This window comes from Rhinatrema bivittatum, chromosome 4 (genome assembly GCF_901001135.1).
Source record: "Rhinatrema bivittatum chromosome 4, aRhiBiv1.1, whole genome shotgun sequence".
Taxonomy (NCBI): domain Eukaryota; kingdom Metazoa; phylum Chordata; class Amphibia; order Gymnophiona; family Rhinatrematidae; genus Rhinatrema; species Rhinatrema bivittatum.
In genome coordinates, this window is record NC_042618.1 from 153,449,006 (window position 1) to 153,462,586 (window position 13,581).

The 13,581-nt window shown below is 40.5% G+C and overlaps 1 protein-coding gene across 2 annotated transcripts in view; it reads right to left on the reverse strand.

Annotated features, from left to right (window-relative positions):
• Positions 1-13,581, reverse strand: part of G2E3 (G2/M-phase specific E3 ubiquitin protein ligase) — a 195,990-nt gene that overhangs the window by 50,635 nt on the left and 131,774 nt on the right. For both annotated transcript variants that reach the window (XM_029599007.1, XM_029599006.1), the window contains 2 exons: positions 11,946-12,069; positions 531-844 (listed from right to left, as the gene is read on the reverse strand). In XM_029599007.1, coding sequence (XP_029454867.1) covers positions 531-844; positions 11,946-12,069 — 438 coding nt within the window. The remainder of the gene's footprint in view (positions 1-530; positions 845-11,945; positions 12,070-13,581) is intronic.

Below are 13,581 nucleotides of genomic sequence, written 5' to 3' on the forward strand. Positions count from 1 at the left end.
TTCTCTGTCTCCATCTGCTGGAAGGGATGATTAAACCAAGGAGTCTGGACTGATCCGGGTACATATATAGGGAAATGTGTATATCATGTTCTGCTTGCACTGCCGGCTTCTATAATTTGCAGTGTTGTCCTGGCAATAAGCCTTCACTTACAGTAAGTTGTGTATGGAATCAATTATTTAATTTATAGGCATTCAGAGGATATTTATCTTGTCCTGGATAGCCTCAGCTATAGGAAAACCCTTTATGTCTTTTCACGAAGAGCTGATTTAATTCAGCTTTAGTGAAATTTGGTATAATTTGCTTTTCCTAGTATGGACTGAATGATTCTGCTTTTTTCTATCTTCAAATTTGTATACATTTATAGAATGCTGTACAACCAAGCATAAAAAAATGTTTTTAGCAAATCAAAGCAACAAGACTGACTAATTACATTGCCTCTGCCTTCTCCAAAATTAGAATCAGGATTCAAATTTCTGGTGCAAGTCAATCATACCACCACTTGAACAAGTAGAAATGGCCATACATTTACCTTGTAGGTTTAGAGCTAGGTTCTTTGAAACCCTGCCCTCAAACAATGATGAAGACTGCAAACAATGCATTAATAAACAGAAGAATTCAGCTTTTGATCCATCAGGTTTTGGTGTCTTCTGTGAACATCTGCCATCTAGAAACTGGATTTTAATGTTATTCGTTGGATGAAAAGTGCGACACCTGAATCCTTTCAAGGCAGTGCGCCAGAAATCACTTCTCTTGATCTTAAATTTTGAGATGTGTTTTGTTTTAATTTGAAATCTTAATTCCTTTAATATAAGAGACACTGGTTTTCTGTGCATGCTGATTCGCCTGCATAGGACAAGTCAAATTATGAATGACATTAAATACGGTATTATATTTCCTATAATACATAGTGAATAAACTTTCAGGACATCATGAATTTGAATAAATGTCTTTTAGGAGCTAACATTACAAACAAAACAGGAACATAATTTCTAAAGCCTCATTTCAAAGAGCCCAGTTATTAGTTTCTTAGAATCTTAAGTGCTTAAGAGTGCTGAATTATGAATCCTCTATCTTGAAGGCCAATTGTGCTCCTATAGCTATAAAAGTACTAACAGCCTCCAAATTTTGCTCTCCTGCTTCAATAAGCAAAACAAACAGAACTACAAGCCCAGACAACAAGAGAGCAAAAGCTTTTAGTAAGATAAAGGCTTTCAAACAGGAGATAAGCTTATCATGCAAGTGTATAGTAATTTATTTTGACATACAATAAATCTAGAAAAGAAGTGGCTACAGAGCCACAAACAGGTCTGATTTTCTGGATATCCACATATACATACAACACATCAGCACATGTAAATCTCTCTTGTACATTCATTATGGCTACCCTGAAAACTGAAAAATTTAATCTTTAATTGAGTCCCACAAATCTGTCCAAATGTCAATCTGACTTCAAAATAAAGACCCAAAAATGTCACAAGTGTAAGAAACACAAATATATATGAGACTTGCTAAATGGAATATCTCTATTAAAGAATACCGAAAGAAATTGGTTATCTGCTGATAAGCCCTTATGGTTTAAGGGCTTTGGAAATCATTAGGTGACTTGAGTATTGTGCAAATTAGTCCAGGAAAAATAATCCTTGAATGAGGTACTTATAGCACTTATCTTTAAATCCACTTGGCACTTGAAATTTAAAAGCGATAGCTTTTTGCATCGTCTCTCAGTGTCTATCAGCAGACGTTCTAGTCCCAGACACCACGACTCCTGCAAACCTTACATCCACTGACCACCACATTTAACGCTGTGTCCTTGAAGAAGGGGTTACATACCCCGAAACCTTGCGATGTCGGATGGCGAAAACCATCACTGAAAGTGGATTTAAAGATAAGTGCTATAAGTACCTCATTCAAGGATTATTTTTCCTGGACTAAATCGCACAATACTCAGTCACCTAATGATTTATAAAACCCTTAAACCATAAGGGTTTATCAGCACGATAACCAATTTCTTTCGGTATCGTATGAAGGTTGACTAATTCTTTAATAGAGATATTCCATTAATCATCTGACTTCGACATACAGAGGCAAGAATGATCTTCAGAAATTCAGGAAGAGATTCTGGACTGATCTGTGGGACTCAAGGATAGAATATTAGCAGGTAAATCAATTTTCCTTCTTTATTGCCCCCCAGATCGATCCAGACAATTGGAATGTACTAAAGCTTCCCTAAACTGGACAGGAACTTAAAAGCCCTGCTCGCAACACACTCACCAAATGTTGCAGAGTCTGTAGCCTGAACATCCAGTCTATAATGCTTGGCAAAAGTCTGGAAAGAAGACTAAGGCACCTCTCTCTGCAGACCTCCTGTGGCGACACCAACTGACATTCATCCCAAGATAGAGCTTGCACCCTAGTAGAATGAGCTCAAAGGCCTACCAGGACCTGTAGCCCCTGGCAAACATAAACAGAGACTCTCGTAATCCATCTGCCAATATGTGTCTTTGATGCTTCTCCCCCTTGTTGCAACCACTGAACAGAAAGATGATCTGACTTGCAAGCACTGTTCGTGACCTTTAAATGATTCAGGAGAGTCCTGCTCACATCTAAAACAAAGGTCCCTGGCATGGGAAGAACATGATTTTAACTTCCTAAAAGTAGGCGATTCCATGGAGTTCCTCAACTTCCTCTGTGGTATGAAGAAACTACCTTCGATAAAAAGGATGGTACAGTTCTAATGGAAAACCCATCCATCAAAAAAAGTGAAGGAAGGGAACCCTGCACTACAAAGGCTGTAGTCCAAAATACATCTCGCCGAGCAAATAGCCATCAAAGACAGTCTTTGGAGTAAGTTCTCCCAAGTACTTCCTGCACAATGGTTCAAAGGGAAGTTACAGGAGGCCATCAAAACCAAATTAAGAATCCCATGGTGGAAACAGCCACCAAATTAGGGAACATAAGCACTGTAATCCCTTGAGAAATCTTTGGATATAATGAGATCTTCGGAGAGGCCAACGAGGTCTTATTTCCTCTCTGAAACAGGCCAACACCTTGACATGCCCTATAAGAGTTCAGGATTTGTTTCTGTAATCCTCTTGTAAAAGGAAAGGATCTGAGGAAATGACGCCTAATCCACATGTTTGCAAGGTAAATTAAGAGCTCCCTAGCTTGAAGCAAGGATGCAATGACCTTCCCAAACAACCCTTAATGCTCAACTTTCTCCTCACAAAGGCCAGGGCACAAGACCATAGTGATCCACCTGCTCCAACAAAAATCTGACCAGACATAGATGCACAGGAACATGAGTGTCTTGAGGATGACTGGACCACCTTGGACCACCAGGATCACTCTGTCTCAATCTTTCTTTGCACCTGACCACTCTGCCTAACAAAAGCTAAGGAGGAATCTCAAAGCTGAATCTCTTGAGGCAATGGCTGGGAAATATAGTCAAGGCCCTTTGCCCCCATCTTCAACAGAATTACATGCCACGACTCCTCGGTTTTTCAAATCACCATCATCTCCAACTGGGGGGACTCCCCCAAGTGCCTTTCAAAGCAACTGCCACTCATGAGGTCCACTTTCACACTCTCCATCCCAGCCACATGAGATGCTGACCAGGTCACCAAATGCTGTTCCGCCACTTGGAACATCCAGATCTCTAAGGAACCACCAGGCTCCTGGGACCGTTGAAATATGGCATCACCATCACAATGTCTGACCAGACTTTCACTGCCCTGTTTTAGACTATTGCTTCCACGATTATTCATATTTCTAAACGAATGATGGGCCATGAGACCTTAGATGCCTATCACAGGCCCTGCACCATCTGACTTTGACAAATAGTTCCCCAGCTTGTCAGATTAGCATCCATCACTATGACCCAATCTAGAATATCCAACTCCTTTTCATAAATTGTCCTGTGAAAGCCATCAGGAAAGACTTGAACTGACATCCCCAGACAGAGGACACCTGATCTCAAAATCCTCTAACCAGGAATAATTGGTTCTTGCCACAGACAGGACTCCCCCCCCCCCCCCCCATCCCACACACACACACTAAAGAAGAGCTCTCTGCAATGGTCCCATGTGGGCAAACACCCAAGAAACCAATATGAATGCAATCATCATGGGACCCAGGACCTGAAGATAATTCCAGACCCTGGGACAAATGATGGATCTGATCCTGCCACTCAGCATCTTGTCCATTGTAAGAAACACCTTGCCTATACTTGTCTTGAAACCTGCATCAGGCATTCCAAACACTGTAAGGGAAGCAGCTTGCTCTTTGCAAAATGTATGATCCATCCTAAGGTCTCCAACATCTGCATCACCTTGTGAACAGATTGTTGGCAAAGAACCCTTGATTATGCTTGAACACACCTATCATCCAAATAAGGGTATACCAGAATACCTTCTTTGCACAAGTCCTCAGCCACTACCACTATCAATTGAACACCTAAAACTAAAAATGTGAAAATAGTCCTCTGTCTGAACTAATGATGCAGAAAGTTCCCTTTTTCTGACTACAGTAATCATGCTGCACAGAATTCACATCCAAAATTGGAGCACCAAGAAGCATGTATCCATTTTCTTTTGGTCTAGGAGAGCAATACATGCAAGGAGACAAAGGCCTTGGTCCCTGGCCAAGCACAATCTAAATAACAAAGAAAAGAGCCAATAAGTTCCCAAAAATAATGTTATAGTATAAGACAAAAAGGGGAACACTCAATCTGAATTTCAAAACGTATTACCACTTCCTTCTCCATATGTATAGAAAGATTTTTTGGAAATACTATAATATTTTTGTAATATTCCAAATAATCTTAATATTTTTACATTTTTAATATTTTTTAAAGATGAAGTACCTCATCAGCCGATGAGGTCTTTCAGTCTTTTCAATCAAATGCCCTGCTGAGTTCCCAGTGGTTTCGTTTGGACTATCAGTGGAGAAGTTTGAAGAGATGGAAGTCCAAGATTAACCCACAGGGCACGTCCAGCCATTAGAGATGGAAGTCCAAATGAAACCATTGGAAACTCAGCAGGGATTTGATGCTGCTAATATATTATGGCTCCTGAAGAAGCATGCTAATTGCGAAACACCGGCCGCTGTCGGGCCAACATTTGTGAAGCAGACTAATATTGTCAAGAGGTATTTAAAAGTTTTTTTGATTTAAGAAGTCTGATCAAGATATTTAAGGGTATCAATAATATCCCTGCATATTTTTGTAAGGTGATCTATAACAACTTTGGAACCTCGATTGCTAACACTGCCCTTGTCTCCGTGAATGCTCAACTTACCATCATAGAGCTACATCAGCTGTTTGGACTTTTGGAACTCAGCTCCATTTTTCATTTTCATCTTTCCCGCGGCTATAGTGACGCCGAAGAGAGCGGCCACGCCCCCAACTGCACATCATCAGAGGGCGACTCACTATAAGTTAGCGGTGATAGCGGAGGGGCTCACTGCCCTTGTCTCCGTGAATGCTCAACTTACCATCATAGAGCTACATCAGCTGTTTGGACTTTTGGAACTCAGCTCCATTTTTCATTTTCATCTTTCCCGCGGCTATAGTGACGCCGAAGAGAGCGGCCACGCCCCCAACTGCACATCATCAGAGGGCGACTCACTATAAGTTAGCGGTGATAGTCTTCGGCGTCTTGCGCCGGGGCGTCGCGCGACGAAGGAGCGCGAACAAGGGGCTTGCCCCTTCGTTCTGACCTTCGTGAATTGATATTCGTATTCTTGCATAATAGACATTTGATAGTCGTCCAGCTATGGAAATACCCGTAATGTCCGGTCGAGGTAAATACAACGTTTACTCTCCTAGTTTTAGAAAACAGCATATTTTTAAGTCTTTTGTACCTAATGTTAATTATTCTAATTTGACGACTCTTACTCCATCAGTATGTACTACTTTACTGGTTTCTACGTTATTTTTTATATTTTGTAATGCCCAATCCATTCGTAAGAAAATGCCAGTGATCATAGACTTATTACATACACAGAAACCAGATGCTTTTTTAATAGTTGAGTCATGGCTAACTGAGTCTGACGCAGTAATCCTGAATACATTTAATTCAACAGAATACGTATCGATATCAGACCCTAGACCTAATCGCAAGGGAGGTGGCTTACTAGCGATTATAAAGACGTCCTTAAATCCTGTTAAAGTTCATATTTCCCTTCCTCATGCATTAGAATTAATGTTAATTACAACGACAGCTTTAAATATATGTATGATTTACTGTCCCCCGAAATATTTGCATCATGATTTATCGAGTTTTCTAGAAGTTATTTCAACTCTTCCAATAGATTTATCAAGAACTATACTAATAGGAGATTTCAATTTACATGTAAATTCCTCTACTTTATCTAACGTGGAGTCTACTTTCCTAGATGCTTTAGCAGGACTTGGTTGGGAACAATTAATTCAGGAACCAACTCATCAACGTGGTCATACTTTAGATCTTTTATTTTGTAATTCGTCTTATGTTTCTCTTTTACCTAATCATATTAATATTTTACCAGTACCCTGGTCAGATCATTATCTTATTCAGTTTAAATTAAATGTTCAATCTACTAATATTAAAGTAAATAGTTCCCAAATAATATGGAAAAGGAAATTTATCTCTTCAGACTCATTTATTGAAGCTTTACCCGCCCAAGCAGATTTTCAGACTGGTTCTTCATGCTCAGACACAGTAAATACTTGGAATTCCATCATCTCCACTACTTTAGATTCTTTAGCTCCATTGAAAAAATCCACTTTAAAAATAAAAAAGGAAAAAAATAATACACCTTGGTTCTCCCAATTTTTGCATACTCTTAAATCCTTAGTTAGATCGAAAGAACGTAAATGGAGGAAGAATAAATCCACACAGACAAAAAATGATTATTATAGTACATTAAGGCGTTACAATAGAGAAATCAATAAAGCAAAAAAATCTTTCTTTTCAAAAAAAATTGCAGAAGCCCATGGTAATCCCAACGTTTTGTTCAATATAGTGAAATCCTTAACTGTTATTAATAATTCAAATAATTCTAACTACAACTTAGATGATTGTAATAAAATAGCTTTTCATTTTCAAAATAAAATTGATATCATTTCAAAAGAATTTCAACATTTGCCATTCCCAATTTTTAAAGACCCTCCAATGCAATTATTTTGGCCGGAATTTGATCCTATTACAGAATCAACTATTCTGAAAATAATCCAGAAACAAAAAGTTACTAATTCTCCTCTTAATCCTTGCTCAGGAAAATTATTTAAAGCTATTGCACCCCATACATGTCAGTTTTTAAGTAATTTAGTTAATCAATCTCTTTCCTCTGGTATTTTTCCGGACAATTTAAAAAAAATTGCTATTCTTCCTATTCAGAAAAACAAAACTAAAGATCCTTTAGATCTCAGTAATTTACGGCCAATAGCACTGATTCCTTCATTGGCCAAACTGATAGAATCAGCAGTCTTAAAACAACTTTCTAATTTTCTAAGTGACAATGACATTCTGCATGCAGGCCAGCATGGCTTTAGAAAAGGCCACTCGACAGAAACTTTATTACTATCTTGTTTTGATACAGTTTTTCGAGGGTTCGATGCTTATACAGATTACATCCTTATTTCTTTGGATATTTCCGCGGCATTCGACACTCTCAATCACCATATACTTTTAGCAGGTTTACATTCTATAGGCATTCAATCCACTGTTTTGTCCTGGTTTCGATCCTTTCTAACTAATCGCTCATTATATGTACATGTCAATAACTACTCCTCAGACTCCTTCATCTCCTCATCTGGGGTTCCACAGGGCTCATCATTGTCTCCACTACTCTTCAATATATATTTACTTCCTCTTTGCCATATTCTCACAACTTTAAATGTTTATTTCCGAATATATGCTGACGACATTCAGTTACTATTTCCGTTAAAAAATTCTTGGTCTGAGACTTTTTCTTTAATATCTTTGGTCCTTACTACGATTAATACATGGTTAGAACACAATCGGTTAAAATTGAACCCTTCAAAAACTATGATTACACATCTTTCATCTATTTCAGAATCTACCTTAGGTCCTCCTTCTCATTTAAATTTTAAAGGTATTTCAATTCCGGTTAGTACTTCATCTATTAGCTTAGGTATCACAATCAATTCCAATCTTTCTATGGTTAATCACATATCTAATATTACAAAAAAATCTTTTTATAAATTACATTTACTGAAAAGAATTCGGCCTTTTCTTTTCTTTAAAGATTATCGTACAGTATTGCAATCGTTAATCTTTTCAGGTATGGACTATTGTAACGCCTTACTTTTAGGTTTACCTGATTCAGTTTTGTATCCATTACAAATGATACAAAACTCCGCTGCTCGGGTGCTCGTTGGTATTTCACGTCGTACCCACATTACACCAGTTTTACTTTCACTTCATTGGTTACCAATTAAATACCGAATTCAATTTAAAGTCTTATCAATTATTCATTCTCTCATCTACAATACTTCTTCCACTTGGTTATGTACTAATCTTCGCATATATAAACCTGCCAGACATCTCAGATCTCTCTCAAAAAACTTATTAGATATTCCTACTGTTAAATCAGCAAAACTCGAACTTACCAGAAAAAGAGCATTTTCAGTGGCAGGTCCTGTTTTATGGAATTCACTCCCAGACCACATTCGTCTTACTTCATCAATACAACAGTTTAAAAAACTATTGAAAACATACTTATTTCAGAAAGCATACACTCTAACTACTTCATAAGATCAACATTTATTCACTTCAACTGTCCTCTCTTCTCAGATCCATTCACACCATATAATATTTACCTTCTGTTAATATCCTGTGAAAAAATAGTTGGATATGATTATATACTGCACTATGTTAGTCTTTTAATTGTTTTATTTTTGTTTTATTTTGTCAAGTTTATCTATTATGTATGTTAGGTTGTAAACCGTTTTGAGTAATTCTTTTGAATTGTAAAAGCGGTATATAAACATTTTTAAATAAATAAATAAATAAATAAATAAAACATCTCTAAAACCGCAAATGATTGAAAAGACCGGAAGACCTCATCGGCTGATGAGGTACTTCGTCTCGGCTTGCTGATGCGGCTTCAGTCCCTTTAAAAAATTTTTAAAATTAAAAAATATTAAGAATTTGAAATATTACAAAAATATTATAGTATTTCCAAAAAATTGTTCTATACATACGGAGGAGGAAGTGGTAATACGATTTGAAATTCAGATTGAGTGTTCCCCTTTTTGTCTTATACTACAAGCACAATCTAAGGCAGAATTGGCTCTTTCCACAGACAGGACCCAATGGTCTGATATTATTTTGGCCCCCCTCATAAAACACGGACAATTGAGCCCCTATAAGGGCCACAAAGGAGTGGACAGGCTGACCTTCCTTGGGAACCATTAAGGGCCCTGGAGCTGGCAGCAACATTGTCCCAGAAATTCCTTTGGGTCCCCCAAAAGGATTGAGCTCTAGAGGTACACTGATGCTGTGAAAGGACTCTCTTTCCAGGATGATAATGCCCAGCTTCTCGAAACTTCTGCCTACCAGAAAAAAAAGTCTTGTGGGAAACCTCAGGCTTATCCTCTGGCATCTTATGGGTCTTTTTCACCCTCTTGAAACATAAGTCTACCCTCAAAGGGGAAGTTACACAGCTGAAATTTGGATCTCACATCTGTTGCCCAATTGTTAAGGAGCTCTTCCTGGTTGGGGGCCTTAGTTCTGCCTCTGAGCCACAGGGTGGCTTCGCAACCACAGGAGCTGCCATGCCAAGACTGCAGACATGTTAGCTGCAAAGTGCAGGAAATTGTATAAGGCATCCACAACAAAGACCAGCCTTGATGTTAGATGTTCTGCCCCCTGCTGTGAAAGCATTTCCTCAGACTACTATTAGAATCTGCTGTACCCAGCACAAACACACCAGAGTCATGAGGCAAGTGTCTAAACCTTTGAGATGCACCTCCATCTTTCTAGCATGAGAATCTGTTATACACCCTACTATCGGGATAGTGGTTTCCCTAGCCACCACTAACACCGAGGAATCAACCTTGGGAACCCTTAATTCCAAGGCTTCCTCTGTAAAAGGTAGAAATTTGCCAAGGTTCTGTGCACTTTGGAATATCCCACTCCGCAAAGACAAGCGTCAGCAATGAAGGGAAACGGAAAGGCCTTTGCAGGACCCACAAGCCTCTCCATAATAGATCATCTGCTTTCTTCTCTGGCTCACTTCTCTTCTCCCTAAAGTCTAGTTCCACAAGGGCCAGAGCTAACATGGTAGGTAACTTTTTCTTGTTAAGAAGCCACACCACTTTCAGACCACATCCCTCTGGGATAGGGATTTCTCCCTCTTCCAGAGGATTCTTTGCATCATCCCCATCCCCTGGCAGATCTACAGGATGATTTTCCTGCAAAACTTCTGCAGAAACCAGAGTTCCACGTTGACCCTCACTTTCCTCTTCTTAGGAGGGGACGGGTGTACAAGAGTTACTGAAGTAGTTCCTTTCTTAGTAGGCCCAACAGAACCAGCCTCTTTTCTCCTCAAATATGCCTTATGAGAACTAATTCAGGGGAAAAACAAACATTTCTGCAGGGTCCTCTTACTCACAATCCTGAAAGATAGAGACACCTGCACTAATTTGTTCCGTAAATCCCCTGCTACAGGGACAAAAATCAGGAGGGAATCTACAGCATCCTCTTCTGAATTCCCCTGCACCATGGGGGAAGGAGGGAAAATGGCTGCCAGGCCCACACTGTCATGAACCTCCGCAGAGCTACTTTCAAAGGCCTGCTTCTGCTTCTTTGCAGCTGCTCAGTTGAACTCTGCTGGCGACAGGGGGTGACAGCAAGAACTCAAAACAGCTCTCCCTGCACAGGCAAGCTTTGCAAGCCCCAAGGGCAGGAGTATATTTCAGCAATACCCACATGAAGTGCACCACTTCTTGCACTCTGTGGGAGGGGTCATTTTATCAAACACCACGTGGCTGCCACACAAATCTTGCTGCAAGAAGCCTCTCCCTCCCTGCGGTCAGATTGCAGTTTCCCAGGGTGCCTGCACTGCGGGCATGACTGCTGTTTCAGTTCCCCTCCTGTACAGTGTAAGGCCGCTACTACTCAGCTTCCTCCAGAGTTTTTCTTTTACCTCTTAAAAGGGACACTTCCACCAAACCAAAACCCACATAGAAATCAATACTTCCCTTTAGAAGTCTTCCACCAGAAGAGGAACCTTGTAGGGGAGGAAGCAAAGACCACGGAATGAGGGAGCCAGTACCACTGGCTATCAAACCTTCAACATCTGGGCACAAGAAACAAGGGCCACCGACCCCCTGCTCATCCCTACTCTAACCAGGGGGATGGTCCCAAACTAGGACCTAGCACCCCCTGGAAATAAATCTTCATCGCCAAAGTCCAACTGCAGGGTTTGCAATTACACCATTTGCTGGAGACAGAATACTGAGCAACTGCAGGTGGCGCACTGACTTGTGTACCAACAGTACAGTAAAGCTTTTCTTCTCTGTCTCATTCTGCAGGTAGAGGAGAAAAATCCAATCATCTGGTCTGATCTGGGAGACTATAAGGAATTGACCTGTGTGTGGTTCTTGAGGAGCAGAGTTGTCCACTCCTAGTCTAGATTAATGCTCTCCCTAGCCACAAAAAAAAACCAAAAAAACAACAACAAAAAAAAAAACCACAACACAAACACTAAACCCATACAAAAGTAATAACTATGACAAAGACTGCTCCATTGGACACACTTAACATGATTAGTTGTGAAACTTTCAGATTCCAGAAAGGACCCTGCCTGGCTTGTTTAAATGCTGCAAACATCCCAGTATGTACTGAGAGAGTCACTGTATGCTTAATTACCTGTAATTGTAACAAAATAAATTCACTCTCTCATCTCCCTTCCCCCAGTCCTCATTTCAATAACTAACCTGAACAGCACATTGCGCTGCAGCCTCCGTGTCAGCCTGGAACATTTGGGAGAGGAATGCTGTAATGGTGAGTTTCTAACTTCTGATGCAGTCCAGGAACATCGCTGCTGCATTTGGAAATTTCCTATTAAAAATTAGATTATTAACCTAACATACACAGGTCTTGTTACGTTACCCACACAAGTACATAAACCCAAAACTGCTGAAGAAGCCTGTTCAGAGAACAAAGAGAAAGGTGTGAAAGAAGGGAAAGAAAGGAGTCTAGCCTGACTGGAGGCAAGAGAAAGCTGGAGGGCTGAGCCATTGCAGAGGAAGGAAGTGTGTGCATGCGGGGTATAATGACCCTCTTATGAGGGGAGAAAACTGTGGGTTTTAGCCTGGGTGGCAGGGAGGAACAGAAAACAGGGGGAGGAACTTGAGCTTTGGGAAGGGGTGGGATAGGTGAAAAAGGTGGATTTGAATCTCGGGAAGTGGGAGGGAGGGTGAGAACTTGTTAGGGGATTGAACTTGCGGGGAGAGGTAGAAGCTTTAAGCAAATTAGCCACCTAATTGCTGCACAGTTTTTAAAATATCTGCTACAAATTCTGCTTATAAGTTCTTATGACTCTACATAAGTTATTTGTAAAGTTATTTGAAGGTCAAAATGGCCACCTGACAATCAAATTTCACCATATCTATTAAGAATACCCATGTGTTAAAATTTCCAAATCCTAGAAGATTAATAGTGTGATGAATTTAATGATGTGGATGGAGAAAATTTAGTCTTACCTGATAATTTGCTTTCCTTGAATCCTGCCATACTGATCCAGAAAAGTGGGTTATGCCACCCTTCCAGCAGATGAAGACAGAACATGAAGTTTTCCAGGACATCACTTAGTATCGGGCCGATTTAGTAAAGTCTGCGGGAGAGCGGACAAATGCCCGCTCTCCCGACGCGCACACAGGCCACTCGCCTGTGCGAGCGAATCTGTATTTAAATTAGATGGTGCAGTAGAAACGGGCAAAACGAGGCGCTAGGGATACTAGCGCGTCCCTAGCGCCTCCTTTTGACCTGGAGCGGTGGCTGTCAGCGGGTTTGACAGCCGACGCTCAATTTTGCCGGCATTGGTTATCCAGCCCGCTGACAGCCACGGGCTCGGAAACCGGCAAAATTGAGTGTCCGGTTTTTGGCCCGACAGCCACCGGCCCATTTTAAATTTTTTTTACTTTTTTTTACCCTTCAGGACCTCTGACTTGATATCACCATGATATTAAGTCAGAGGGTGCACAGAAAAGCAGTTTTTACTGCTTTTCTGTGCACTTTCCCGGTGCCGGCAGAAACTAGCACCTACCTTTGGGTAGGCGCTAATTTCTTAAAGTAAAATGTGCGGCTTGGCTGCACATTTTACTTTCTGTATCGTGTGAGCATACCTAATAGTGCCCTCAACATGCATTTGCATGTTGAGGGCACTATTAGGTGCCGCGGGTTGGACGCACGTTTTCCACCCCTCACTGAATAAGGGGTAAGGGAAAACACGCATCCAAGGGCAGGTTAACCGTGTGCTCCGGAGCGCACTGTACTGTATCGGCCTGTATGTGAGCATGTGCAACTTTAACCTTTACAGTATATCTTCTTCAAAGCTAATCAAGAGATCTG